Here is a 27,119-nt window from a genome sequence, read left to right as displayed (position 1 = left end):
CAGCCGGAACTCGGCGGCGTGAGAATTGTCATGTCACGTGGCTTCTTTCCAGTAGATGTCAGTGTCGTGTAAGTAAGTATACAGCGTTGTTTGCGGCCTAGTGAAAGCGTGCTTCTCCATTTACTATCGCGGCCTGAACGCTTTCATTCACGGGGCTAATTTTAACAAAATGTAAACATGTTAAAGTAAACTTTAGAGAGGCACACACGTTTTAACACCACTTGTTAAATATTACAATGCAGCATGTGTTTGCATATTTGATGCTTTTTCTTTTAAAAAACTATTTAGAAGACTAAAATGAATGACTTCATTTGTCTATTTTTACTAGTGATATATTGCATCATCTAACAAATACTTAAGACTAAACAGCACACCTAAGGCCAATGTTTATAGTAGCAATGTATTAAGACAACACTGACAATGTGACTAACAATATGTTGTATATATTTCCCATGAATCGGCAGCAGTAACATGCACAGGAAGTTCTTGCGTCGGCACTATTTTTATATTCAGTGCTTTTCCACAAAAGCAAAATGTCTCCTATTACTCAACTAGCTCCAGTGGGGGAGGGTTTAAACAAAAGCCTTCTGCCCAACAACACAGAGCAAGGACGAACAAAACAAATGTCACAAAATGGCAATATTGAAACAATTTTGATGCTTAACCTCCCTTCTACACTGCCAGAGCAAACGTGACCGGTTAGGCGAGCATTTTTTCGAGCGAGTGAGGCCTACTTCTGTCTCTCTCTCGCGTGTGCCTCCTTCCCGCACTCGCAACTGGTCCTGCCAGCCCTGAACAAAGATAATTACTCAGGAAGCGCTTCGGCCAATCAGACGAGGCTTTACATCCTGCTTGTGGGAGGGCAGCCAGTCACGGCCCTGCTCTGAGCACACAGGCCTGAGCTGTGAGTGTGGAGAACCCTCCTCTGTCTAAAAGCTGAGGTTGTCCTCCATGTTTTATAAGTATTGACATTACACTCTTTCAGCCATGCATCCACAAAGGTAAGCTTGATATTTTATTGTTACGTGTGTCTTTTGTCGTCATGTTACTGTTTCAATCCACTGCTAACACTGTGAATTGCAGATTTGATTCTTCAGTCTCTGGGAAGGTCTGTGTTTCAGAAAAACAGGCCAGAGGAAGGAGGGGGGAGGGAGCCATAGACAGACTCTCTCTCTCCCTCTATCTCTCTCTCTCTCTCTCTCTCTCTCTCTCTGAGCTTTGGCCTGTGTTCGGCTTGGTCACATGGTTACATTGCAAAGCATGTCAGCTAATGCTGAACTGGCAAACTGTCTGCATTAAAGTGTGTTAAGCCCATATTGATGGTTTGGTCCTCATGTCATGGGGTGGGTGGAGGGGCAGTTGGGCGATGTATTTTTTTGTCAAGGTGATTGCCTGTGCCATTGTCTGTGCGTGTCACAAGCCACGCCACACAAAATGGAGGCATCTGTTAGGGCCTATTAGTGAGCAGAGAGCCCCAGCTGGGGTCATTTAGAGAGGGGCAGGATGGGTAATTTAGGGTGTGGTCTACCAACAGGGCTTCTAAACCATTTTTTGCTATTTGTATTCATTTGTGTTCTGTGTTAGTCGTTTTTTATGGAATAACATGCCGTCATGTTTTTATGACGTTGTTTAAGATATGATTTAATCAAAATCTTCCTTGTTTTGGATTTCGCATATTTATCTTATTTATCATATCAATTTGCATGGTTTTTTGGCTATGTTTGTCTTTTGCACCCTGGTTGCCGTGTCAAGTATGTGTGTGTAAAAATAGAGGCAACGTCTCTGTCATGTTTCTGTAAATGTTTTCTCGAGTATTCTTGGAAGGGTTTCTTTGACTTCATGCAAGTCATCCAAACATATATTCCCCATCCGATTAAATTTAGAAAAGATTGATTTCCATAAGGGACACATAAACATTTTATTTCAATTCCATTCTATTCTATATGAGTACAGGCTTTTTGACAGTGTTGTTTCAAACCAGCTTCACAAGAAAATAGAAGAATCACAGAAAATAGATGAAATATGCAGCATGGTTATAGTATAAAGATCATAGAAGTATTGCAGGTCTTAATGTCCCCATAGATAGACTTTAATCTACTAAAATAACATATACTTTTTGTGAGACATTTTTTCAATTATTTGATATAATAAGTATTATATGTGTGTGTGTACAGTATGTATGTATGTGTGTATATATATATATATATATATATATATTATAGTATATAATATTATACTGTACAGTATATACATATATAGTTACTGAGTGTGTGTGTACAATGTGTCTGTAACAGGAAAGAAAGGACTCTGCACCTATAAATTGATTAAACACTGTGTTGTCAATGTTGACAAGCACTTAATCATACTTTTGATTGGTTACATATTTGCAAAACCCAGTGACCAACATAGTGACTACTAAAATGGCAGAAATATATAAACCACGAAATACCAAGATACAAGGTTAAAAAGGACAACAGCGACGTGTTGCCTATATTGTTTTCATTGTCTTAGTTAAGTAATCTTAAAATCGTTTAACAATATTAATGAAGTCAACAATAAAATAGCACCATCTCACACACACACACACACACACACACAGTGAGCTTTCGATCACAAGACAAAACAAGGGATCACAATGCACACGGGACCAGAATCCTCGGGTTGCGTTCCCTACGGATCCTCTGCCTTTCTAATGATATTTATGGCTGCGTTTCAAGAAAACCCATCCAGCACGTATCATATTTCACCTGTTTATCACAAAACAAATAGTCGGCAAGTGAATTTACTGCAATTATGAACAATTAGTTAAATTGCCATCATTATTGCATAATACACATACAGTAGTTATTGGCTCTGGTCTTTATAAAGGAAATGATCCACAGTGGCCATTTTACCAGGCAGAGCGACTGGCAAAGTGAAATGGTATCGACGTCGACATATGTCGCAGGAAACCATACCTCCTTAAATCAACGTCTCATTACGTCGACGGCCTTTAAGTGACTCGCAGCCCACAAGCTTTGTTTAACAGCCCCGGAGAGAAGGCCAGGAGGAGGGTTTGCTCTGCCTGAACGGCAAAGTCTTCGTTTGCATGTTGATACTCAAGTGCATCGCTCTTGTTTTTCTCAGCCGTGGCTCCTGAGAATGACCTACACGGACGGGTATATCTCTTTCTCTCCCTGTTTACTGTAAGCTCCCGTGCCATCGACGTGCCAGAGCCCGCGTCTCTGGCCTAGAGGGAGGGGGAGGGGGAGCGTGAGCCGGGCGGTGGGGGAAGGGAGGCATTCTCATTTCCTGCGAAGAGAGAGAAAAAAGACCTCAGCTCACTCTCTGACCAGTTATCTCCACATTCACAGCTGCCTTGCTCTGTATTTGGCTCTGTTTGCGAGAACCTGCGATTGTTTGCTCTGTCTGTTGAATATGTGAACACCGTTTCGCCGGCTCCCATCGATCCAGAAGATCCAGTTTTGCCAACGTGTCGGAGGCCCATTTGGTGGCAGGCCGTCGGTTTTCTTTCTCTCCATTGGATCGGCCGAAGGACTTCCTGTTTGTTTGATCTGAGGGTTGAGATTTGCTATTCAGCAGTTTGGATTTTCAGCCACGCAGTTGGCTTGACATTGTTTGACCTTTGTGAAGAGAGGCCCGGTGGATGGGAGGGATCTGTTGAGAAATCATATCTATGAAGCTCGCAGTATAGTAAAAACCAGAGAGCCCTCGGGCCTTCGGCTACATGCTTAGACGTGCATTTCTCTCCTTTTCTGAGTAGTTCCAGTTTGATGATGTGGATATTCATTCTCCAGACAAATATCATTCCTCTCACATACGCCATAATCCTTTTACGCTCTCAATTTTTATATCATCCATGATCGCTTTTTTTTCATCGAGCTGGACTGTTTGCTTGTGGTAAAGGTGAGTCTTCTTGATGGCCGAGGATGTGCCATTATGGATTTATTTACATTAGTTTTTCGTTGTCTGTTGATCAAGTCACACGGCAGTGGTATTTTTGGGCCTTTATTTACCAGCATTCAAAGGATGTCAAGCCGTGGCCCCGTCAACGAGTATCATGGGATCAAAACATGATCATTCAAAAGGCCAAGGTTTCATCCTAGCCTGATCTATTCCATCTATCCGGTTCAACCTCTGTAAAGCTTCTTATCTTAACGTAATGAAGGACCGTCGCTTGCTTCTAATCTTTTCATGTCCTTTCATCGGTTTTGCACAGAGGAAGGGATCAAGGCCTCTTTATTGTAGGGTTTTGTTTCTGCAGTGGGCCGTGGACCGCCTTTTCTCTTTCACCTGTCATTTACATGCTCATTTTTGGCAACCCTTCCCTTTTGGTTGAGAAGGTTTTTGTTGATCGAACATAGTGGGTTTTTCCATAGTGGGGGAGTAAGGACAATTACGTTGTGTGTTTTATGTGAAGTTAGGTGTTCATCTACGTCTTTTAAATTGCATAGACATATTCCGATGACAAATAGCATAGACATTTTCCAGTCTCAAAATTAATTTACTAATCCGTTTGATTCACTCACTGTATTTTATATTGCGCAAATAATCATATTTAATAGTGCTATATTAATAGTATTTATAAGAATTGTCTGCGAGCTAACATTGTATCCTAACCAAGCGTCGCAAACAAAACAAATCGTAGCCAGCGTTGAGCGTTGTGTGTAAAATATGACGGTGTATTTCCACTACAGCGGAGAAATGTGTTTGCAAGCATGCGGGAACATACGTCGTAATTTTGGTTCGCATTCTTTTCACAGCGATCGGCTGTCGCCCAGCGTTTGTTGCTTGGCTTTTGCATAAAGTCAAGAAGGCCGCTCCAACTGCATTTTCCGCCGTGCGATCGGTCCCATATTGCAACACGTGAGCGTCAAGTGCAGCTCTTATACAAATTAATTGAAAACTCTCGCTCTGGTCCGCATGCTTCACGCAAGTAGTACACTGTGCACTATTTCAGGTGTCAGCCATTTTATAGTGGTGTCCAAATCTATAGAGGAAATGATCTATCCCATAATGCACCGCAGGTACACTTACTGAGTAAATACCCACAATGCATCATTAGGGTAACGCATGAATTCTAGTGGCATGGCTGAAGATGGCTTTCCATTTGTTAAACAGTAGGAATACTGTTTCTGGATCCTAGTCTTCACTCATTATAAGTTAAAACCGCCATATATGACCTTCCATATACAGTATGGTGGTGTGTGATGTCAAGGTTAACAAGTCGATTCGATTATGGAAATGAGCAATGCAATGTGGCATTTATCAACGAGTGAACAGAAAATAAAAATGTCTACAAGCAAACCACAGCTTAGCCTGACAATTGAACCCGAGCTGTCAGTGTGAACGACAAATAATGTTTACAGCATGTATCTTTAAAATTGTGTTTTTTGTCAAATTGTGCAGGATCTGAAAAGACTTTACTAACTGTACCACAAAACAACCTGTGGGGAAGTTCACATACCTGAAATCTGCTAAAACAAAATTAAAGAGAAAGTAAATTCAAACTGTCATTACATAGAACATGCCACATTAGTTCAAAGAAGCCTACAGTTCGTTTACACCAAGGATGATAACTATAAAGATAACGTTTTACAAATCAAGTTTAGGAGAACAGTCTGCAACACAACGATAAAGATACAGAGGAACGATATTGTACATCACTTTTCGTGTTTTATTTCCTCTAATGAGCAATAATACATTGACAAACAAACATAATACAATACAATTTAAAGACCTAGCACACTTACATTGTGAAACTTCAGCATCCAACCTTTAAATAAACAAGAAATTATCATATCGTCGCTGTCCTTACTTTTAGAGGAAATGAAAAAAAACACTGTAGTTTTTATGATTAAATATTGTGTTGTCGAAGCTGATAAGTACTTTTTATTGGTTAGATATTTGCAAAACCCAGTAACCAATATAAAGGGTGACTAATAATAATGATTTATGATTAAAAAAAACATGAAATATGGGGACAGCAGTGATATATTGATCTGGATTGTTATAGTTATCTTTATAGTTAACAGGTTTTGGTGTGAACTGACCAAAAGGGACTGTTCACCCAAATATAAAAAATTCTGTCATCATTTAATCATCCCTGAAATTTTCCAAATCTGTATAAATGTCTTGCAGTTCCTGGCCACCATTGACTACCATAGTAGGAGAATTTACAATGGTAGAACTTCTTTTGTGTTCAACAGAACAGAGACATTCATAGTGAAAATTTTCCTTATATAGTACAAGCATTCTGCCAAATATCTTTCTCGGAACAAGAAATTTATACAGATTTGGAACAACTCGAGGGTGATTAAACGATGACAGAATTTTCATTTTTGGCTGAACTGTTCCTTTAACTCCACTGTTTCTCGTAGGCCCCTACACATTTCCTAGCCATGTCAATTGCTGATGGTATTTTAGATTTGATTATGTCTGAACCTGATTCCCAAAACATCTTGGAAAACCACTAGACTAACAAAACCGAATTTCAACCAAAAATGTTACAGGTTGCATCTTATATTACAAAATTATGCTATAAGTAGCTCCATCCTACAAGTAGAAGTGATTCAGATGTGGAATGGAAGACAACACTGCTATGAACAACAACATAACTCTGGAGATTAGATTACATCATCCACGTCTTTTATCTCGGGGGGAGACCTCATGAGATTTCTGTTTCTTATTCCATCGCTTTCTTTTGCTCGCTTGTCTCTTCTAAGCATCTCTTTCTTCTTCATTTAGTTTGGCTGAGGAGGAAATAAAGTCCGAATCGGAAGTTGATGGCATGGAGGTGTCAATGCCACCAAAAGGTAATCTATTTTTATCATATCATATATTTGTTTTAGCTGCACATTGCATTAATCTGATATAATGGACGTCCAACAAAGATTTTCTTACTACACGAGTCATTCTTTCCATCTACCACATCAAACGTGGCATGTGACCTCATTTTTTTTTCTCTATGACGGCAGCTGATTGTTATGGTCATGTATTTGTTATTATAATGTAGTCAGACACAACACATTCTTTAAAAGAAACACATCTTTTTGTAGTGCTGTGAAGGTTGTCGGCGGTCTGTGTTGTTTTTATTCATTAAAATCGCATGGCCGACTGGGAAAGGTTGCCAGGATATGTTTTATTCGGGTTTGCTTACATTCTTAATACCATTCCAGCATCTTAGGCTATATTCATGGCATGAACTAGTCAATCTATACACAATTCGATCCATACACAAGTTAGGGGAGAGGCAATTTGGAACCCTCAATTAACCTAATCTGCATGTCTTTTGGCTGTGGGGGAAAACCGGAGCACCCGGAGATAACCCATACTGACACAGGGAGAACATGCGAACTCCACAAAGAAAGACTTCCCATCCCAGCTGGGGCTTTGCTTTGCATAACAAAGAGACTGTCGTTCTCTTACAGCGGTCCCTGATCTAGGACCAGCAGAGCAGACGTTGGCTGCTCAGAAGAGGAAAGCACCCAGTCCTCCACATTCCTCCAATGGACACTCTCCCTCCGACACTTCACCTAGTCCCTCAAAGAAGAAGAAGAAACCAGGAATGATCAACAACAGTAAAGACCAAGTACGTTGGCATTGCATTCGCCCGATTTGTGTTGGATTTTAAAGGGATACTTCACCCAAAAATAAAAATTCTGTCATCATCTCACCTTAGAGTTGTTCCAAATGTGTATTCATTTCTTTGTTCTGATGAACGCAGAGAAAGATATTCGGAAGAATGTTTATAACTAAACGGATCTCGACCCCCATTGACTCCCATAGTAGGAAAAATTACTTTATCATTTTTTTGTCCTGTTGAACACAGAAGAAGACATTTAAAAGAATGTAGGACACCAAACAGTTCTGGGGCATTTTGAATACCATTGTTTTTTTCTACTATGGGAGTCAATGGGGGGCAATATCTCTCTTTCTGGCATTCTTCCAAATATCTTTCTTCGTGTTCATCAGAACAAAGAAGTTTATACAGATTTGGAACAACTCGAAGGTGAGTAAATGATGAGAGATTTTTTGGGTGAAGTATCCCTTTAAAACAAGACAATGTTACATTTACACACAAAGAATTACAAATGTACGTTACATTTTAAGAAATGCTCAAGGGAGTAAGTCAAATTCTTTCACTCAAACCTATTTTGACTATTAAAAAAAATAATCAACGTTTAGTGTGGTTTTAATTTAAAATAATTTATGCCGTTTTGAATGAAAAAGACGCTTGTTGATTTGCATGAATGCAGTCGACCCCTTTTGGGAGGATATGCTGAATAGGCTTAGCTACAGTGGCTTCTAAAAGCATTTGGACACGTATATGAATGTTTTCACAATAGATAACAAAATATCAAACCATGTAGCGTTTATTTTTGGGAGGGTTGGCACAGTTTCGCCAGAAATGTCACAAATGAGAGATGTACTGTTTAGAATTGAAACATATTTGGACACTTTCTGGTATGAAACGTATGCTCAAAGTTTAAAGTAGTTGCAAAACTGGCCTGGAATGGTGAAGTTAGTTTTGAGAAATATTCTAGCACTGTTTGTTTGAAGATGCCACTTTGATATTTTGTCATTTATTAACATTCGTATATTTAGTATGGATGAGGTAACTAAATACTTTTGTAGCCACTGTGTGCTCACTTAATGCGATAAGTAATAAAATGCACTGATGTTAAAGGGACGATGAACCCCAAAAATATTTGATCATTTACTCATCCTCATGTCATTCCAAACCCTTATGCCTTTCTTTCTTCAGAACACAAAAGATTTTGAAGAATGTTGATAACCGAACAACATTGACCCCCATTGACTTTCATTGTATGAAAACCACTGAGACATTCGCCAAAATGTCCCATAAACAGGTTTTGAATGACATGAGAGAGAAAAAAATGATGATATAATTTAATTGTTTAAACTATCCCGTCAATTAATGTTTTATAGTTTTTGTAGTGGTGTTGCAGTGGCAATGATGAATGTTTCATGCAGGATGCCAAATGCAGATTTGCTTATTGACCATATGAAAATGAATTATCCACAACAACGATAGTTTACATAGGGTAGTTATAGTAAAACAATAGTAACCAAAAATTTACTATGGGCTTAATATAGGAACCATAGTTTAACCGTGATATTTTTTGTAAAACTAAAATACTGGTAATCAATTCGTCAAAAATTAAAGCAATAATAAAACAATAGTTAATTTTCCCCTATGGGTCACCTGACACGTAAAGCAATCCTTTATTAATATCTAAAAGCATTGAATGCTAATAATTTCTTTTGTTGACATTGATAAAAATCCTGTTACACAGATCCATTACTGTAATCAAAATATTACTACATCTGTCTTTTTGTAATACTTTCCATTGACCTATATTTGGCATCTATATTTGGCATCTTTGGCTTTGTAAATGAGTACATTTGGATTTCATTCCAAATCCAGTCAAACACACGCATCATTGTGTGTGTTTCCGGAAATTAGGAGAGAAATCCTGCACAATGTCCTCCCGGTTAGATTTCCGCTGCTTTTGACCCAGTGGTCATGTGACTGCTTACTATCCGTGCTTGATTTATTTCAGTGCCTTGCTATGTGTCCCCTGCAAGTGTTGTGGCTTGTGTTTTGACCCCCTGCCCTGTCTCTCTTGCCTGCATTTCAGTGTGAGCTTAGACATGGTCCCTTTTACTATGTCAAGCAGCCCGCACTCACCACAGACCCTGTTGATGTTGTACCGCAGGACGGGCGGAACGATTTCTACTGCTGGCTGTGTCACCGCGAGGGCCAGGTGCTCTGCTGTGAGCTCTGCCCACGCGTCTACCACGCCAAGTGCCTAAAACTGGCCGCAGAGCCTGAGGGCGACTGGTTCTGTCCAGAATGTGAGGTATTGAACGTTAAAGGACTTGATGTATTGCGTCAGATCTGTCTGGATTACTTCGGCTTGTTCTCGTGAAGTCGCTTGACTGTCAGTTTAAAGGTGCAGAAAGCACAATTTCAGCCATTTTGGTAACATCTGCTAGTTATCCCTGATATCAGTCACACACCCTCCACAAAAAATCTCGCCATACAATGCCAACTCTGCCAATCTGATGGGACAAAATTGTATGAAATATTGACTGTATACATGTGTATGTATATATATATATATATATATATATATAAATAAAAACTTTTTTGAGTACTAAAAGATGTTGAAATAAAAAAGTATTATTACATTTAAGTAGATTTAAGCAACATCATTTTATTAAAAAAAAAACTAGATAAAAATAGGGCTGTCAAATGATTAATAGCATCCCGAATAAAATTATGTTTACATAATAATACCAAAAAAATTTATTTATAAACACATACATGTATACATATTTATAAAATATTTCCATGTATTTGTTTATATTTACCAATCATTTAAATTATATAGAAATGTTTATATTTTAAATATATACATGTATGTGTATGATTTTATAAATACAGAATTAATATGCACAGAACACATACATATATTATGTGAAGACGAATCTTTATTCTGAATGCAATCAATCGCGATTAATCCTTTGACAGCCCTTATAAAAAACTTTCAGTTGTCTATTGTTTCATATAAATATATATTTCAATACAGATAAAAGCATACACTTTCTTAATGCTGACATCATCAGTCCCTCTTATTTCTCCTAGAGTTTTTCCTCTTTTAATGTCCCTTTATCCTTGGAAATTCCAAAGTAATTTGAGTTGCAAACATGTTTTGGTGTTTAAATGAATGATCTTGTGGTCGCTGTGAACTGACAGATATTGACCTCTGTGCTTAAAAGCTGACAGTCTAAGAATGCTTGAGAACATATCATAAATATGATCTGTATGCCTGTGATTTATGTAACAAGTGCATTGATTTCACTGTCTGCTTCAGAAAATAACAGTGGCTGAATGCATAGAGACTCAGAGTAAAGCTATGACCATGCTCAACCTGGAGCAACTGTCTTACCTGCTCAAGTTCGCTCTTCAGAAGATGAAACAGCCAGGGGTGAGTAACAAATACCTCGGCGTCAAATGCTTTCAATTCATTAATCACAGGAGGTATTGGTATCAGTTTTAAATGACTGGGTTAAGATGACTCGTCCCTCAGAGCAGTTCTTCATGAATGATTTATCTTGCAGACCGAGCCGTTTCAGAAGCCTGTGTCCCTGGAACAGCACCCAGATTATGCAGAGTATATATTTCACCCTATGGACCTCTGCACGTTAGAGAAGGTAGGGGACGGTTATCTTATGGCAAGGACCTTCTCAGTGGGTTTGGTAGTGATCTTCTGTGTATACATGTTACTGTGTTTATAAGCTTAGTTCCCATTGGAGGGACAGTTCACTCCCATCATGTCATTCAAACCCTTTATATGACTCTTTCTTCTGTGAAACACAAAGGAAGATCTTTTGGTAAATGTCTCAGTGGTTTTGTGTCGATACAATGGAAGTCAATGGGGTCAAAGTTGTTTGGTCACCAACATTCATGAAAATATTTTCTTTTGTGTTCTGAAGAAGAAAGAAAGTCATACAGGTTTGGAATGACATGCGGGCGAGTAAATGAAGGATTTTTTTGTTTCTGGATGAACTCATTTAGGTCTCAAAAGTGTCCTAGTGACCAATTCATCACTTTAACTATAGATGTTATACTACGTTTGACAACCAGAAAAGGTCAAAACAAGCGTCAGAACATGTCTTTTTGTGAAACGTTTTGACACCAATATGTGTAAACGGCTGTAAATGTGAGAAATGTACTACAACTGAGAACTCTGTTTCTGTAGAACTTCAAAAAGAAGATGTACGGTTGCACGGAAGCATTCTTGGCCGACGTGAAATGGATTCTACACAACTGTATCATTTATAATGGAGGTCAGTGCTGGTCTGTTATTAAAGTTTATATTTTTGGCTTCACATCAAATCATTCATTATATTGTTTTTGTCAATTTGATGCTCTTTAGGGAACCACAAGCTTACCGCAACTGCTAAAGTTATTGTCAAGATATGTGAACATGAGGTGGGTGTATTCAAACGCATTATACACGACACACAGTATGTGGTAGATGAACATGCTAATTTAAGACTGTAAAATAAAGTGAGTTTTGTTTGTAAATCATCCACAGATGAATGAAATTGAAGTTTGTCCAGAGTGCTACCTGTCTGCCTGTCAGAAGAGAGACAACTGGTTCTGTGAACCTTGTGTAAGATTTCTTTCTTCGATCATTTCAATATAACACAAACCAATTTACACAAAACATTGGCATACAACGGAGACAACTGACCGACACGATTTGTGCTTTTGAGACAAGTGTCTGAAACTGGATTTGAAGTCGTAATGACAACAAATAATACGATGAAAATTGCTATTGAGAATGACAATGTTTGTCATTTACAATATATTATTATAATTTAATATTTTCAATTTCTACTTCTATTGTTTCCTATTATTACGTCAAAAGTAAAGAAATCTGTTTTGTAAGTCGGACTGTATGTTGCATTTAAGAAAGTAATTGTCTGGAGTGATTTACCACATCATTCTTATAAAAATCTATTTTTATTTTTTTAATTTCCTGAAGTCTCAGCCCCATCCTTTAGTGTGGGCCAAGTTAAAAGGTTTTCCCTTCTGGCCCGCTAAAGCCCTGAGGGATAAAGAAGGTCAGGTGGATGCACGGTTCTTCGGCCAACATGACAGGTTAGCTTGCTATTCCATTACTGTCATGTTTACTTTACTGATTGATTCAGTTCGATTTTATCCGATTGTTGAAATCAACACACAATAAGATCTGCATGAAAATATCATGTGCTCTTTAAATACGTTTGTTCTCTTTTAGAGCCTGGGTACCCCTAAACAACTGTTACCTCATGTCTAAAGAGATCCCGTTCTCTGTCAAGAAGACCAAAAGTATCTTCAACAGCGCCATGCAGGAAATGGAGGTCTACGTGGAAAACGTGCGCAAGAAATACGGCGTGTTCAATTACGCCCCCTTCCGGACTCCTTACACACCCAGCAACCAGTTCCAGATGTTGCAGGACCCTAGTAACCCCAAAAAAGGCCCGGTTAAACCTGAGAAACAGGAGAAAGTCAAGTTTAGCTTTGATATGACCGCCTCTCCCAAGATGCACCTGGGTAAGACAGTGGTGTCAGGAGGAGGGGCGGGGCGGCGGATCTCTGTGACGGACATGCCTAGATCTCCAATGAGCACCAACTCTTCGGTCCACACGGGGTCAGACCTGGAGCAGGACGAACGAGGGGGGAGAGTTCCGTCGAGTCACTATAGCGCCGGTGAAGACTCAATGGATTACACAGGTGCTTGATTTTTTTGTAACTGTGTTTAACTTTCTGAAATTAGCTAGTAAATGTTTTATTCTCTGCACACTCTGAGAGAGATCAGTGGCGTTTGATTGATCAGGTTTTTTTAACTAAAACAAGTCTTGTTCCAACAGCTTCCCCTGCGTCTCTGAAAACAAGCGGCAGCCCCAAGCCTTCACTACCCACACCGGTTAAACAGGAACGGAGTTCGGGGACCGGGGGTATCCTCAACCTCAACCTGGGTACGTCTAAAATCAACCTCCCTCACACAGCATTGACCATAAAATCTTATAAAGCTACATGAACATCAGCTCGAGGAACTTTTACTACTTTTTTGTTGGATATAACAGTAAATTGCTTGTGATACTGCGTCTGCTAAATGAACGACTGTTATTGTCATTTGGTCAGATCGTGTTAAGGCTGAAATGGACCTGAAGGAGCTCAGTGAGACTGTACAACAACAACAGCAGCAAGGAACCTCAGTGCTCCTCACATCTCCCAAAAAAACAACCAGGAGTTTGGATAAAACCATAGAGAGCTGCAAAGCTCAGCTTGGTATGGAACATAATAAAATACCAAATGCTCTTCATACATCACCTGCACCATAAACTCAAACTGACTCCTCTCTTCTTGCAGGAATTGATGAAATCTCAGATGACGTGTACCGCCGTGTGGAGCACAGCGACTCGGACGAGTCTGACAAATCTGACTCCAGCGACAGTGAATACATGTCCGATGATGAACAGAAGCCTAAGAACACTAACAACAGCAATAGTGTCCACAATGCCTCCAAAAAGATGCCGAGACTTCCATCCGCTCAGGGACAAGACCAAGACGCTGCCCCTTCAGCCGGTGGAGGAACGGCAGCCGGGGACAAGAAATCCTCAGAACTCCAAACCAAAGAGAAGACAAGTGGTGGCGCGGAGAAAGATCCTCCTGAGAAGAACAAGCCCCCACCGCAGACGCCAAGGGAAGAGGGAAGAACAGCTGGACCTCACCTGGATATGGACTCGGACTCCGAACGGGAATTAGTGATAGACCTTGGTGAGGAAGCAGGAGGAAGAGAAAAGAGGAAAGCCAAGAGAGATACCGCATCGGTACCCATCCTCACACCTAAAGACCAAACCGCCGCTAAAACCGAAGGTAGATATCACACTTTCTGGATTTTGTTTCTGGTTTCATTTCTACATTCTATTATATTCTGTCACGTTTGTTCTTGTATCCAGGTAAAGCTCCTGCGTCAACCAGTGTATCAGCTTCTCCATCCACAGATAGCATCTCGCCTTCCTCCAATTCCGGTCCCAAAGACACGTCCACGCCAGCCATCAAGTCTCCAGCCCCCGTCACGGCCGTATCCACCGTTCCAGCCACCACGACCTCAGGTTCTCAACCTGTTCCTGCAGCCCCAACCGGCTCTAATGCGGTGAAGAAACAGCGCCCTCTGCTGCCCAAGGAGAGCACGCAGGCGGCTCAACGGCCTGCCGTGTGGAACCAGGCTGGTGGTAAATTCCAGACGTCTTCACAGAAGTGGCACATGCAGAAGGTTCAGAGGCAACAGCAGCAGGGTGGGCAGGTTTCTCCGACGCCAGTGCCGAGCCAATCACCATCGCAGACAGGAGGGAACAACTCCAGCACTCACTACCAGACCAGGCAGTCTGTCAAGGGTATTTACAAGTTTCTACCTTGAACTTTAAATATAATGACCGAAAGTCCTTGATTACCCAGATTGCTTTGCTCTACAGAACTGACATTAGATGGACTGGTTACATGATAAGCCTTGATGGTGCCATTTTATTAAAATAAAAAATGTATCCGCACAATTTCTTGTTTCACCAGCTGTTCAACAGAAAGACGCACCCCCTGTTAATGCTGCAGCTGGTTCCTCCACCTCCAGTTTGGCTGTAGATTTCCTCACCCCTCCTGCATCCGCAGATGTGGCCGCTGACATCGCCAAATACACCACGAAGGTAAATCAGATGACCACTGAAGAGTTAATGCTGGGGCCAATGAGAAAGCTATACTGTGGAAGACTCAAAAATTTTTTCAAAAGCTGTGAGAAATCCAGATTTAAATGTGCTTTCATCATAATTGCAGATGATGGACGTGATCAAGGGAACAATGACAGAGATTTACAACGATCTTTCCAAGAGCACAACGGGAAACACCATTGCAGAGGTCTGTACTTATCTGTGTCTTAACATCACATCTGCTTGATCATTTATTCCAACAATTACTGTTCCAACAAGATGCACTGTATGAATTGTTTATAGGTTGCAAGACTCAGAAAGCGTTTGCTCACTCTTCTGGTATTTATTCTATATTTAAGCAGATTCGGCGGTTGAGGATTGAGATTGAGAAATTGCAGTGGCTACATCAGCAGGAGCTGTCAGAGATGAAACATAATCTAGGTAACGTGACGTTACAGATACACGCTCGTAAGGTGCTAAAAACATTGAGGCCCGGTTTCACAGACACGGTTTAGCTTAAACCAGGATTATGTTTTAGTTGAATTAAGATTCCTTAGAAGAATACACTAGTGGTCTGCATCTTGAGACAAAACAATGGCACTGATGTATTTTAAGATATTTCTGTTCAAGTTATATTGAGTTAAGAAGGTCACACATTCATTTTTCTCCGGGGCTAGCATTAAGCCTTGTCTCTGAATCTCATATACTAAGCATGGATGCACACAATTTTTGGTGAAATCTGTGTAGGTACAAAGTTTCATACTTAAATGTATTTAAAAATGTATGTAAAATAACACAATAATCACATATGCTACAATTACACACTAGCTCATTGGACTTATGAACATGCGAAAAGACACATATTTTATATAATATATAAGACAATTTTCAAAAATCATGTTTTTTTTATGTGCGTTCCAAGTATTATCAATCAAAATGCTGTTGGGTTGTTTCAAATAATAATAATAACAACACAAAAACAGCTAAGTAACACAATAAAACACTATAAAACATGATAGCACAATAATAACGTAATTTTTTACATTTTTAAATCTGTTTTGGCCAATAAACTATTCATATATATATGATATATATATATATATATATATATATATATATATAAAGTAAAATAATCATTGTTTCATTCAGAAATTGAAATGGGATAGCTAAGTTATCAAAATAATAATATATACAGTATAAATAATTAGTTATATAATATTCATTATTTTATATTTTACATTTTACATTATATATAATTAAGATTATTAAACATTTTATTATCGATGCAGATTGTGCTGGTGTGGTACATTTTAAAAAAGAGAATATGTACCTAGAGCAAAATTTATATTACAAAAACATTATAAATAATAAAAACAAAGCAATGGACATCGAGTGAATCCTTCTATATTTGTGTTATTGTAGAGTTAGTGTTAGCAGGTGCTTTTGAGGGTAAACAGTTCTCTCCTAACACACACATGATCTTTTTGTAAAGCACAATGGTTCAACGACCGCTGTTGCGATGTGCTATATAAATAAAGAAACTAAAAAATGAACAAAAAAAACATGATCTTTAATCACTAATATATCACCACTGTGTGTATGTGTAGAGCTGACCATGGCTGAGATGAGACAGAGTTTGGAGCAGGAGAGAGAGAGGCTGGTTTCCGAGGTGAAGAAACAGATGGAGGTGGAGAAACAGCAGGCGGTGGATGAGACCAAGAAGAAGCAGTGGTGTGCCAACTGCAAGAAAGAGGCCATTTTCTACTGCTGCTGGAACACAAGTTACTGTGATTACCCCTGCCAGCAGGCCCACTGGCCCGAACATATGAAATCCTGCACCCAGTCAGGTACCAATTGCTCACTTTACCACTTTAAATGCACGTGATCATAAATGTAAAGACATTCACACAATTAACCAGTTATTCCAAGTTGATAACTTGGCACCTCATGAGGTCATGTGAGGTCAATGTAGCATATGGACACACTACTCAGAATTGATACAAAAACTGTAAAACTACTATTTATATACAGACCTCTTGAATACTCAGTTCTGATTGGTCAATCATGTTCACTGGCCAACAAGAATCAAGTATTTTTAAGAAGGGAGCAGAATAATACACTTGTTTTCTGCTCGGATCACAGTCGTTCTGCAATATTAAACAACAGTTTATTTTTCCTCAGCCACAGCTTCTCAGCAAGAGACCGAAGCAGGAGCTTCTTCGGACCCAATGGGAAAACCTGTAGGACACTCGCCTAAAACTCAACCAATGCCAGCAGGTGACCGAACAACGCCCCCGAACCGAGGACCCTCCCCTTCAACAGACAACACTAAAGGCAGCTCCTCTGTTGCTGTCTCATAACCAGAGTTGTTCCTGGATTTACATCTTTATCATCAAAATGGTTCCAAATAATAGAAGAATCAGACGCTGCCACCACATGACATCGACTCGCTTTAAAGACAGTTTTCTTTGTAAATTGTGGTACGGACACAATGTGGTCACACTTCCTGTTCACTACATCACAGACAACATTAGGAGAAACGCCTATAAACTTTCGATTCATTTCTACGTACGCTGTCGTTTCATATTTGAATTTGTGACTTGTATAGTACAAAGAGAGACGCCATTTGATATGAAATATGCAACTGTTATACTGTTGAGCTTTTTTTTATACATATCAACTTTTGTAAACTTCCCAAAACAAACAAATGTGTTTGATCGATTGTTTTTTGTCTTAATGTGAAAGATGCACTTAGAAGTGCCTCTGGAGGGGTGGGTTTACTTTGTGTAACTCAAATGAAGAGCGTGTTTGTACAAGGTCAAAATCTTTTACGAAATGTGATTGTAACCACTTGTGGATTGTCACTACATACTTGGACTTATTAGAAAGATCTATACTCTGCAAATCTTTCATCCATGAAAGGCTTCTCGATTCAAAACGTTATAAAACAAACAAAAAATCTAGAAGAGTAAAGGAAAAGATTATACTTACTGTGGGCATGTTTCTTTTTTTCTTGTCTTGTGGACTCTCTTGTTTACATACTGTAAATAAAAAAGACTAAGCAGAGATGATATCTGTAAGAAAAATAAAGTCTTGAATGAGACAAATCTCAGGTGGTCTGTGTATATGTTCTTAAGCAGTTGTATTTAATGTGTTTGTGCTCTTTCATTTCACATTTCTTCTGAAAGCAAAATATTTGAAAAAAATATAATTATTTATTATTTTTTAATTTATTTAATTATTTATAGCACAATTACGTTGACGCAACATAAAAGTATGCTTCCATTGTAAATGATAATAGGAGTATAATAAAAATTTTTTTTTATAATAATAACAACAATGATCGAATTATTATTGTTGTTGTTTTGTAATTATTATTATAGCGTGGGGAAATTTACAGTAAGTAAATAATTTCAGTAAAAGGTTACAACCATGACACATTTCCAAAAACGTATTAAACTGGCACTCTTTCGTTAATGTATGATTGATGATATTAGCCTTTTGTCGTAATAAACTAATTTTTTAAATAAATTAAACGACATGATTAAACTTACCTTAACAAATAAAAATGTAACGACACGATCATTTATTACTCTTAATTTGTCAGGCATTTTCCCACAATCGCATAGGCTTGTCCGACTCGATGCGGCGCCGTAATATCCGACAAGAGGATGACATCAAACTACCGCGAGAGCGATTCAAAAGCAAACTGTTCATGGTTTTTCGACTCGATCTCGCGGTACTCTGATGTCATCCGCCTGTGGGATCTTGCTGCGCCGCATCAGGTCGAAAACGAACCTCAACGTGATGACGTAATACGTACAAAGAACAAACCGACGCATGATCTGAGAGAAAGAGGCGCCGGCGAACAAGAGGTAAAACTCGTCTGAGAGATCTGAAATACCGTTAAATAATTCGTCTGTCTTTTATTTCACACAACAACGACCGAAAGGGAATATTACATTTCATACACGTAGTATCAAAGTGTATATGATGACTAAATGGTTTATTCATAGCGAGGAAGTTACGCTGAAATCAGCCGTTAGCTCCGGTCGCTAACGGAAGCTGATGCTGCTGTTACTGATGTTTTACGGGACAAAGAATTTACGTTCTCTATCTGATGTTCCTCCGGTCTTCTGCTCTGTGAAACCACTGTTCGCTATTTAAACGAATGCGTGTATTTATCTTGGACTTCAGGTTGCGATTGGTACTGATAAATAAGCCTGTTCGAAGGGGTTGGAGAGGAAGGCGAGGCCTGGGCAAGAGCAGCTGATGGCGGTGTATGATTCAAGGGCTGTGGCTCGAAATCTTGCGACTTGCCTAACTTACGTAGACAGCATTTTTGTGCTTATAAAACGCATTTTAATCGAAGCTGACTAACTTACTATGAACAGAATTGATATCCGATAAGATGTCTCCTAGGCAGGGCGCCTTACTAGGGATAAAGCCACAGACCGTGCAACTGTGATATTACTCGTGTATCAGTACTGCACACTATCTCCTCAGCTGTCCTCAGACTGTTTGGTTATGGTGCCATTATAGTGCATTTATAGAAGCCAGTGGAGTCTTATTTTATCCCGAAGCACACTAGTATCTCCACAGTGATCATTTTTTTGTTGATCTTTGAGTTATTAAACTGAAGACTGTTTATTTATTAAAATATTGCTTATGTCCTGAAGGACATCCCGATCCGTGTGTTATTGTGCAAAGGGTTGATTAAGTTTTTAAACTGGTTTAAAATAAAGAGCTGAAATCTCAGATCAAACCTCCTTTGGTACACTCCCTTAGTAACCACCCATGTCATACACCATAATGTGTTTTTAAATTCTCCCTTGAGCTTTGTTAGTCAAGCAGCATTTTGGCAGAATATCAAAAATACACCACATGTCAGTTCTTTATTTATGGACAATGAATGTCTCATCTTTTGTGTTTTAGGACATGGCTGTTAACGTATATTCCACCTCAGTGACCAGCGACAATCTGAGTCGTCATGATATGCTTGCGTGGATCAATGAGTCTCTACAGATGAACTTTACCAAAATTGAGCTTTTATGCTCAGGTGAGTTATAACTTATGGGTACACTGGTGGTTTTACTCCATCAGGAATGGATAATCAAGGTGTTTTATAATAGTTAAATCATCAATGGTTGTATAGCTTTTTAGCTCTTGATTTTTCAAAGTATCCTATACGAGAAATTGTAGAAAATTATGAGATGTATTGAATACAGGACATTATTGCATTTAAACATTTTATTTCATAGTGCCATCAAGCAAGAATGTGTTAAAATATGATCTCATAGTGAATGCTAAGCAGGCTTATTTATACATGCCAAGTGTCAAGAAATGTGGACTAAAATCTGTCAATAATTTGATGTGTCTGCAGGTGCAGCCTATTGCCAGTTTATGGACATGCTGTTCCCAGGCTGCTTACCTCTGAAGAAAGTTAAATTTGGTGCAAAGCTAGAACATGAATACATTCACAATTTTAAGTTATTACAAGCTGGCTTCAAGAAAATGGGAATTGACAAAGTAGGTTGCTTGACTGTTGTTTGTTTGTTTGTTCTGGGTGAGCAAAGCAGAAGAATCATTTATGCATCAGTGTATATTAGATGTCTTGTAAGCGTTTGGCATAAGAGAGAGTAAAAGTTTTTATTTCTTTTCTTTCAGTTTACTTTAAACAAATAAACTTTCCCTTAAGATTCAGTAAAATAATCTTATGCTTTCTTCCTCAGATAATTCCTGTTGACAAACTGGTAAAGGGGAAGTTTCAGGACAACTTTGAATTCGTCCAGTGGTTTAAGAAGTTCTTTGACGCCAATTACGATGGCAAAGAATATGACCCCGTGGAAGCACGACAGGGCCAGGACACCATGCCTACACCCAACCCCTCCATGTCAGCCCTCAACAAGCCCAAAAAAATCATGAATGCAGGTCAGTCACAATAATCTTATTGATTCAATTATAGAAAGCGACCTTGCAGACGCATTAGTGGTTTTAAAAATGTCAGAAAAAAAAACCTGACTGTATTTATTTACATTCAACAGATATTTTGTTATATTATTGTTCTTTTATCATTCTTCAGTTAGCTGTATATTAAAAGAGCTCATCGTCCGTACCAGACATATCCTGTTCATTGATTTATTGCAGTGCATCTGTCCCCTTCTAATAAGATAGTCAAACCAGCTGCTGTTGTCGGTATGAAACTGTATCACGGCACGTGGGGTCTTCATCTTGTGTAGGGGATTAAATGGTCCACAAACACAGCTGTCGTTCTCTTTTCACATTGCTGGTGATCATTTGGGTGTTCAAAAATATCCAGAACTCTGAATCTGGTGTGTTTTTGTAAAAGAGGATTGCTTCTATTGAAACCTCTCCGTCGAGAATTCTTTAACAATCACTTAATATAAGACAGTTGTGATATAATATAAGATAAAAAGAACATTGACCTTGATCCAACTGCAGGAGAGTCAGTTCTAGTAAAAGCTGAAAGAGATTTAAATAGGGTGGAGTACCGAAACCCGGTTCGGATATGGCACAGGTACCTATGTATCTGGTATGTAACTGCACCGAATCAAAACGCAGATTTCGGTGCCAAATGCTAACTGAGCCGTCGAATGAGACATTTGCCTCATTCACTGTGATCCGATCGGAACACGCATGACCCGTGGATTTATCATAGTGAGAGACAGTTTAACGTGTGCTCTCATCTCCATCCATCTCGGCGAGTTCCGCATTCATCAACAGGCGCAGTCTTTAACTTTAACCGCCGCATAAGTCAAGTTTTAAAGCAAAACTAACATTAATTTGAAACGCGTATGACACGTTTGTAATGCAAGCGATCACAATAAAACTGTTGCGTACGTTTAAAATCAATGAAGCGCGTGCTGTAGAGCTCGTTCTCAACACAGACGAGAAAGACAATCGAGACACAGCAGTGAAAGTGCTGAAACCTTGTAGCATCTGTCAGTCTGATCTCTAGACATGCAGTCTGTCAAGCTTTTTACTCTGTCTGCATGTATAGGCATATAATGATACTTCTCATTATACATACTGTCTGTTTTTTAAATTTTACATACGTAATGTAGCCAAGAGGTCTCTGTAAATGGACTTGATCTATATTCAACGCATTTTCTGCCCATATTTAATACAATATGGCTAGCATTAAGTTGTAGCTGGAGGGTAAACAGTAAACACTATAACATCTTTCTAGCAATGTTAATGTCTAGCAATGTCAGTGCACATGCTCATTTTACATTCACTTTAATTGTGAATTTGTTGTGTATTTTTATTACTTAATACATATTTTTTAATTGAACATTTTGTTGTTTTATGTCGTCCACTGATGTTTTGTGGCTCTTTTTTTAAATTATCGATTTAGGCACCAGTATTGCAAAAAAAACCAACCAATACCCAACCCTAGATTTAAATCACATCGAGGAGTTGAATGTGTCTACCAACTCACCCACATGGAAAGTGCTAGACTGAAACATTTCAGGGGAACAATGAATGATAAAATTTGGCTCATAGCTTTTATTAATTGTTGCTTAGAATAAATCAAAGTTTACAAAAAATGTAATACGCAGAAAATGAATGGAAATGTAGGATCTAGTTTCAAACTAGATTGTCAGTCTCTAATTATTGATTTCACCAACAGCGCCACAGAGAGCAGCAGTAGCGAAAGTAATGCCCAAGTTGGCGCCCGCCTCCGCACGGAGACCTGGTGCTGGTGGTGATGAGGAAAGGGCGGAGCTTGTTCAAGAGGTGCACCATATTCCCACATCATGCATCACATTGCAGTTATCCGTTTTCCCACCATCTCACAGTGAATGTTTGGCCTCTTTTAGTTAAACATCCTAAAGTCTACAATCCAGGATATGGAGAAGGAGCGGGACTTTTACTTTGGTAAACTGAGAAACATCGAGCTGATCTGTCAAGAGAAGGAGGGGGAGGGAGACCCCACCCTGCAGAAGATTGTGGATATTTTGTATGCCACTGATGTGAGTCTATCTTAAGTATGATCTCCGCTTGCACTGACTGATAATAGATTTCACCAACATGTGGGTTTACAGTTTTCTGGAAATATGTCGAAATGAAAATGAAGTGTGAATGAACAGGTTGCACATCTAGAACTTTGGGTTCCAAAGGCCAAAATGGAACAGAGTATTAAAATCCTGTTCTGTCCTCTCGGTGTTTGATAAACTGTCTGAAACCTGAAACATCCTTAGGGTAAACTGGCCAACCCCACCTTCAGTGGCACGGGCATGTTACTTACCAACACGTTACTACAGGTGCTTTAAGTTTGTAAAGAGTTGAGATATTTGAGAAAAATCTGGCCAAAAAATTTAATCCAGAAAAACATCCTAGAAAAAGAGTTCCGGATCTGGATGACTTATTTTCTCTCTTTTTTTCCAGGAGGGCTTTGTCATACCAGACGCTGAGTCAGAAGACCAAGAGGAATTCTAATACTTGTGACTTGCAGTTTTATCCTCCCCATTCCTGCCCGCGCCACACAGCCGCTGCCCCCTCATCTCCATCGTCATGTTATACATTTGGACATTTATCTAAACAAACCTCCATATTGTTTTGTCTGTTAAAGCATGCCCAGACACACATCATGTTGGAAGAGCCGTTTTAATTCTATTAGACCTCCGTTAAGAGGTGCCTGCCACGATACTCCCGTTTCACTTCAAGAAGCGTGTAAAATACAATCTCTAATATTGCTTTTCCTCCGATAGCAACTTCAGACACCCGCAAACGTATTTATCTTGTTTTAAATGTCTCCAAAAGAAGTCTCAGACACTTTAGTATGTAGTAATGTTTCCCTCCCTCTCTGTTATGGTACATATCCTTGATAAGATTTGAGTCGGAATAGTACCTTACACTGACACAACACTGAGGGACGCAAGATTGAAAACGTGTATAGATTTTTTTTGTGCAAACCTCTTCCTAGATTCCACTTGTTCTTGGTGCTTGCTTTAGCGTAAGGCAGGTAGCAGTCACCACCGCTCCAGTGTGTCTTTAGTGACTGTGCCTTATACAGACTGGAGGGAGTGGACCCAGTTTGATGTTTGTCTGTTGTTTGTTTTATGGATGTAGTGAAGTATTGTTTATAGTCCAGCATGAGTCCGGTTTTGCTGTAAGATATGTACTAACATACTACGTTTGTGCTACGTGATTTGCAGGCAACAGGACATCATCCAGGACATCGTCCTGTACTGCATCGTCCTGTACTGTAGCGCGAGCAAAAATCTTATTTTTATTATAATTTTTATGTCTTGCATTTTTAAAGAATTTTATCCGTATGAACTTCATTTTCACTACATTGCTGGACTCAAGGCCAAAATTTCAGTTGACAATACAAACCCTGCCCATCTCTGCGTAGACCGCGCAGAGTTTTCTACCTGTTTTTACTGCCTTATATTTAATGCATTTTTTCTATCCTTTCACTCGCACTGTCTTTTGGCAAATGTTTGTAATTCAAATTAAAGTTTTAAGGATGTAAAGTTTTCTTTTGTTTCTTTTTCGTTTCTTTTTTTAACGCAGATTTGTGTTTCTCTTGGATGGAGAGTCAAGACCCTTTTAAATACAAGAGACAAAAACTTTTTGAATTCTATTAAATATCGCACTCCAAGACCATTCCGCTAATAAACATTGTCACGTGAATCACACTAGAGTAAGTTATCTTAACCTCTCTAAGAAAAAAAACGTTAATTTTGGAAACAAAAGCTGTAGCATTTCAAGTCTCATGCATTATGTTTAAAAGACTATATGCTATAGGATGCCTGTGTTATGATCTGAAGACCACTCATTTCGTCCATGTTTGAACTTGATGGTTTTAGGACACAATCCTAATGACTTGTCTTTGCATCACTGTGCCAGTTCTGATTTTCTCTCATGTGTAGCTTGTATTGCCGTTGTTATTTTAATGAGTTATTCTGGATTCTCTGTGTCTGGTTCTCAATGTTGCATTTTAAATCATGCACATGCAAAACAGGCAGAGTTTTTAAATACCTAGAAAGTCCTCGTTGCTGGTTGCTTTGGTTCTCTGGATTTCAAATATTGCTGAAATTGGATGGATGTAACTGTGTTTTATTTTAAACAGGATAGTAGGGAAAACTCTCATGAGAGAGTTGTGATAAGACACGAGGTTGATGCACGTAACACATGCAAGGATCTAATGTGAAAGTGGTTAATGTCTGTGAAATGCAGTAACTCACCCATTCTTTCCAAACAGTGGCATTTCTAAATGATCTGTAGCAAAGGACATTGACACTGTCACTCCCTGTTTTTGTACTCGCAGGCTGTTAAGAACTTCACATTTTTAACAATTTGCCAAGTCCATTTCTTACAATAAAACAGTAGTTACATGTCCTTCTTATTGTGTTTTTATTTCTGCTGACACAGGACAGTCAATTTTTAGGTTTCCTGATATCTTGTTTTTAAAAGTGTATCTGCACAGCTTTGTTGAAATGCTACCAAAAATAATAACAGCATTCTTAAATTTGAGCTTCTTCAAAGTAGCCAGATTTTACTATAGACCTCTTCGAATGAAACTATGCTAGTTGTGAACACAGAGAAAGATATTTGGAAGAATGCTTGTAACCAACAGCATTTACTACCATAGTTATGGCCATTGACTACCTTAGGTAAAATTGCTTTATAACATTTGCTGTTCCGTTTAAGACAAAAGCAGATATTTTGAAGAATATAGGAAATTAAACGGTTCTGGGTCACTTTTAACTATCATTGTAATTTTTGGGCTTTGGTAGTCAATGGTGGCCAGGAATTGTTTGGTTAGAAGCTGTTCATCAGAACAAGAAGTTTATACAGATTTGCAACAACTCAAGGGAGAGCAAATGATGACAGAATTTTCATTTCTGGCTGATGTATCCCTTTAAATATTTAAATAGACATTCCGGGTTTAGGAATAAATTCTAAATGACAGAAAAGGTTTAGAGAGAGGCTCTGTTCATTATCATATGGTTTTCACATGCAGTTTCCCAGTTTATTTTCCAAGTTGTGGTTACAACAAGCTTTTCAAAAACAGTCATTACTCTGAAAGCGCTGCTTAAAGGTGCAGCATCAAACAAAAGGGTGTAAAAAATTTCAGAAAGGTTCATTGCCTCATGAGATTTGAAAGCAGTCACATTACACTTTCATGGCAAGTCAAGCTGAAGCTACTATATTTGTTTTTGAATATTAAAGTTAGAAAGAAGGAATATTGTAAAAGCACAAAATATTGCAACTGCACTATACAATTATTTTGGGTCATTCCCAGGTCTTCTAATTTAAAAGTCATTACTTCACAAATCTGACCTTTCCTCTATTACAGGAGGAAGTAACACAATTAAACACAATAAATAACATGATAACATCATAAAAACATGATTTTTGAACTATCTCAATTTGGAACCAAACTCTTCACATGGTTTTTTGTGAGAAATACACTCCCTCGTTGTGAAGTCTGTGTGTTGTATATCTGGTTAAAATGCTTCACTGCTCATTTGCAGAGACTGCTGCCCTTTTGATCCCTGTATGCAAGTTTGATCTCAGATTTTGTCTTCTGTCATGCAGAATAAACTTCAAACAGTGTTTTTTTAAATGCCTAATATAAGTGTGTCGTACAATTAGTCAGATATCCAGGAGTCTGCTTATTACAACAACACAAACGCATGCAGTCACATGCAAGCCTCTCTGGGCATGATTCCAGTATTAAATGCCCACAGGCTATATTTACTTTTGACTGATGACATTTGTTTGGATTATAGACACATTATTAAAAAAGGTGACAGTTATCGATAAAAAGATCAATGTGCATTTGCTCTTGGTGTAAT

At 38.7% G+C, this 27,119-nt stretch overlaps 2 protein-coding genes across 6 annotated transcripts; both read left to right on the top strand.

Annotated features, from left to right (window-relative positions):
* The first annotated feature begins 846 nt into the window (after positions 1 to 846).
* Positions 847 to 18,275, top strand: prkcbp1l (protein kinase C binding protein 1, like). 5 transcript variants are annotated; one of them, XM_056732205.1, is made up of 20 exons: positions 847 to 1,001; positions 6,748 to 6,815; positions 7,431 to 7,591; positions 9,744 to 9,887; positions 10,905 to 11,018; positions 11,152 to 11,244; positions 11,793 to 11,880; positions 11,970 to 12,025; positions 12,132 to 12,209; positions 12,585 to 12,700; positions 12,840 to 13,315; positions 13,453 to 13,560; positions 13,727 to 13,873; positions 13,955 to 14,461; positions 14,545 to 14,982; positions 15,155 to 15,285; positions 15,413 to 15,493; positions 15,648 to 15,726; positions 16,893 to 17,132; positions 17,467 to 18,275. In XM_056732205.1, the coding sequence occupies exons 1-20, from the start codon at positions 988 to 990 to the stop codon at positions 17,643 to 17,645; spliced, it is 3,318 nt and encodes a 1,105-aa protein (XP_056588183.1). In that variant the 5' UTR covers positions 847 to 987; the 3' UTR covers positions 17,646 to 18,275. The 5 variants fall into 5 exon arrangements, with proteins under 5 accessions (XP_056588183.1, XP_056588181.1, XP_056588179.1 ...); XM_056732203.1 differs by having other exon boundaries at positions 15,645 to 15,726; XM_056732201.1 differs by having other exon boundaries at positions 9,666 to 9,887.
* Positions 18,276 to 18,941: 666 nt separating this feature from the next.
* On the top strand, positions 18,942 to 25,656 carry mapre1b (microtubule-associated protein, RP/EB family, member 1b). The gene is made up of 7 exons (XM_056732264.1): positions 18,942 to 19,160; positions 20,221 to 20,344; positions 20,669 to 20,814; positions 21,018 to 21,216; positions 22,940 to 23,046; positions 23,130 to 23,282; positions 23,698 to 25,656. Exons 1-7 carry the CDS (start codon positions 18,957 to 18,959, stop codon positions 23,746 to 23,748), a joined length of 984 nt encoding a protein of 327 aa, XP_056588242.1. The 5' UTR covers positions 18,942 to 18,956; the 3' UTR covers positions 23,749 to 25,656.
* Positions 25,657 to 27,119: the final 1,463 nt, after the last annotated feature.

This window comes from Triplophysa dalaica, chromosome 20 (assembly GCF_015846415.1).
Source record: "Triplophysa dalaica isolate WHDGS20190420 chromosome 20, ASM1584641v1, whole genome shotgun sequence".
NCBI lineage: Eukaryota > Metazoa > Chordata > Actinopteri > Cypriniformes > Nemacheilidae > Triplophysa > Triplophysa dalaica.
Note: the sequence above shows the minus strand (reverse complement) of the source record. Positions and strands in the feature narration are given on the sequence as shown.

Coding starts and splice junctions, on each gene's coding strand:
- mapre1b (XM_056732264.1), top strand. CDS start 18,957: ATGACATCAAACTACCGCGAGAGCGATTCAAAAGCAAACTGTTCATGG. Junction 23,047..23,129: donor GGGCGGAGCTTGTTCAAGAG/GTGCACCATATT, acceptor GGCCTCTTTTAG/TTAAACATCCTAAAGTCTAC. Junction 23,283..23,697: donor ATATTTTGTATGCCACTGAT/GTGAGTCTATCT, acceptor CTTTTTTTCCAG/GAGGGCTTTGTCATACCAGA.
- prkcbp1l (XM_056732200.1), top strand. Junction 9,888..10,904: donor GGTTCTGTCCAGAATGTGAG/GTATTGAACGTT, acceptor TGTCTGCTTCAG/AAAATAACAGTGGCTGAATG. Junction 13,874..13,954: donor GAGCTGCAAAGCTCAGCTTG/GTATGGAACATA, acceptor CTCTTCTTGCAG/GAATTGATGAAATCTCAGAT.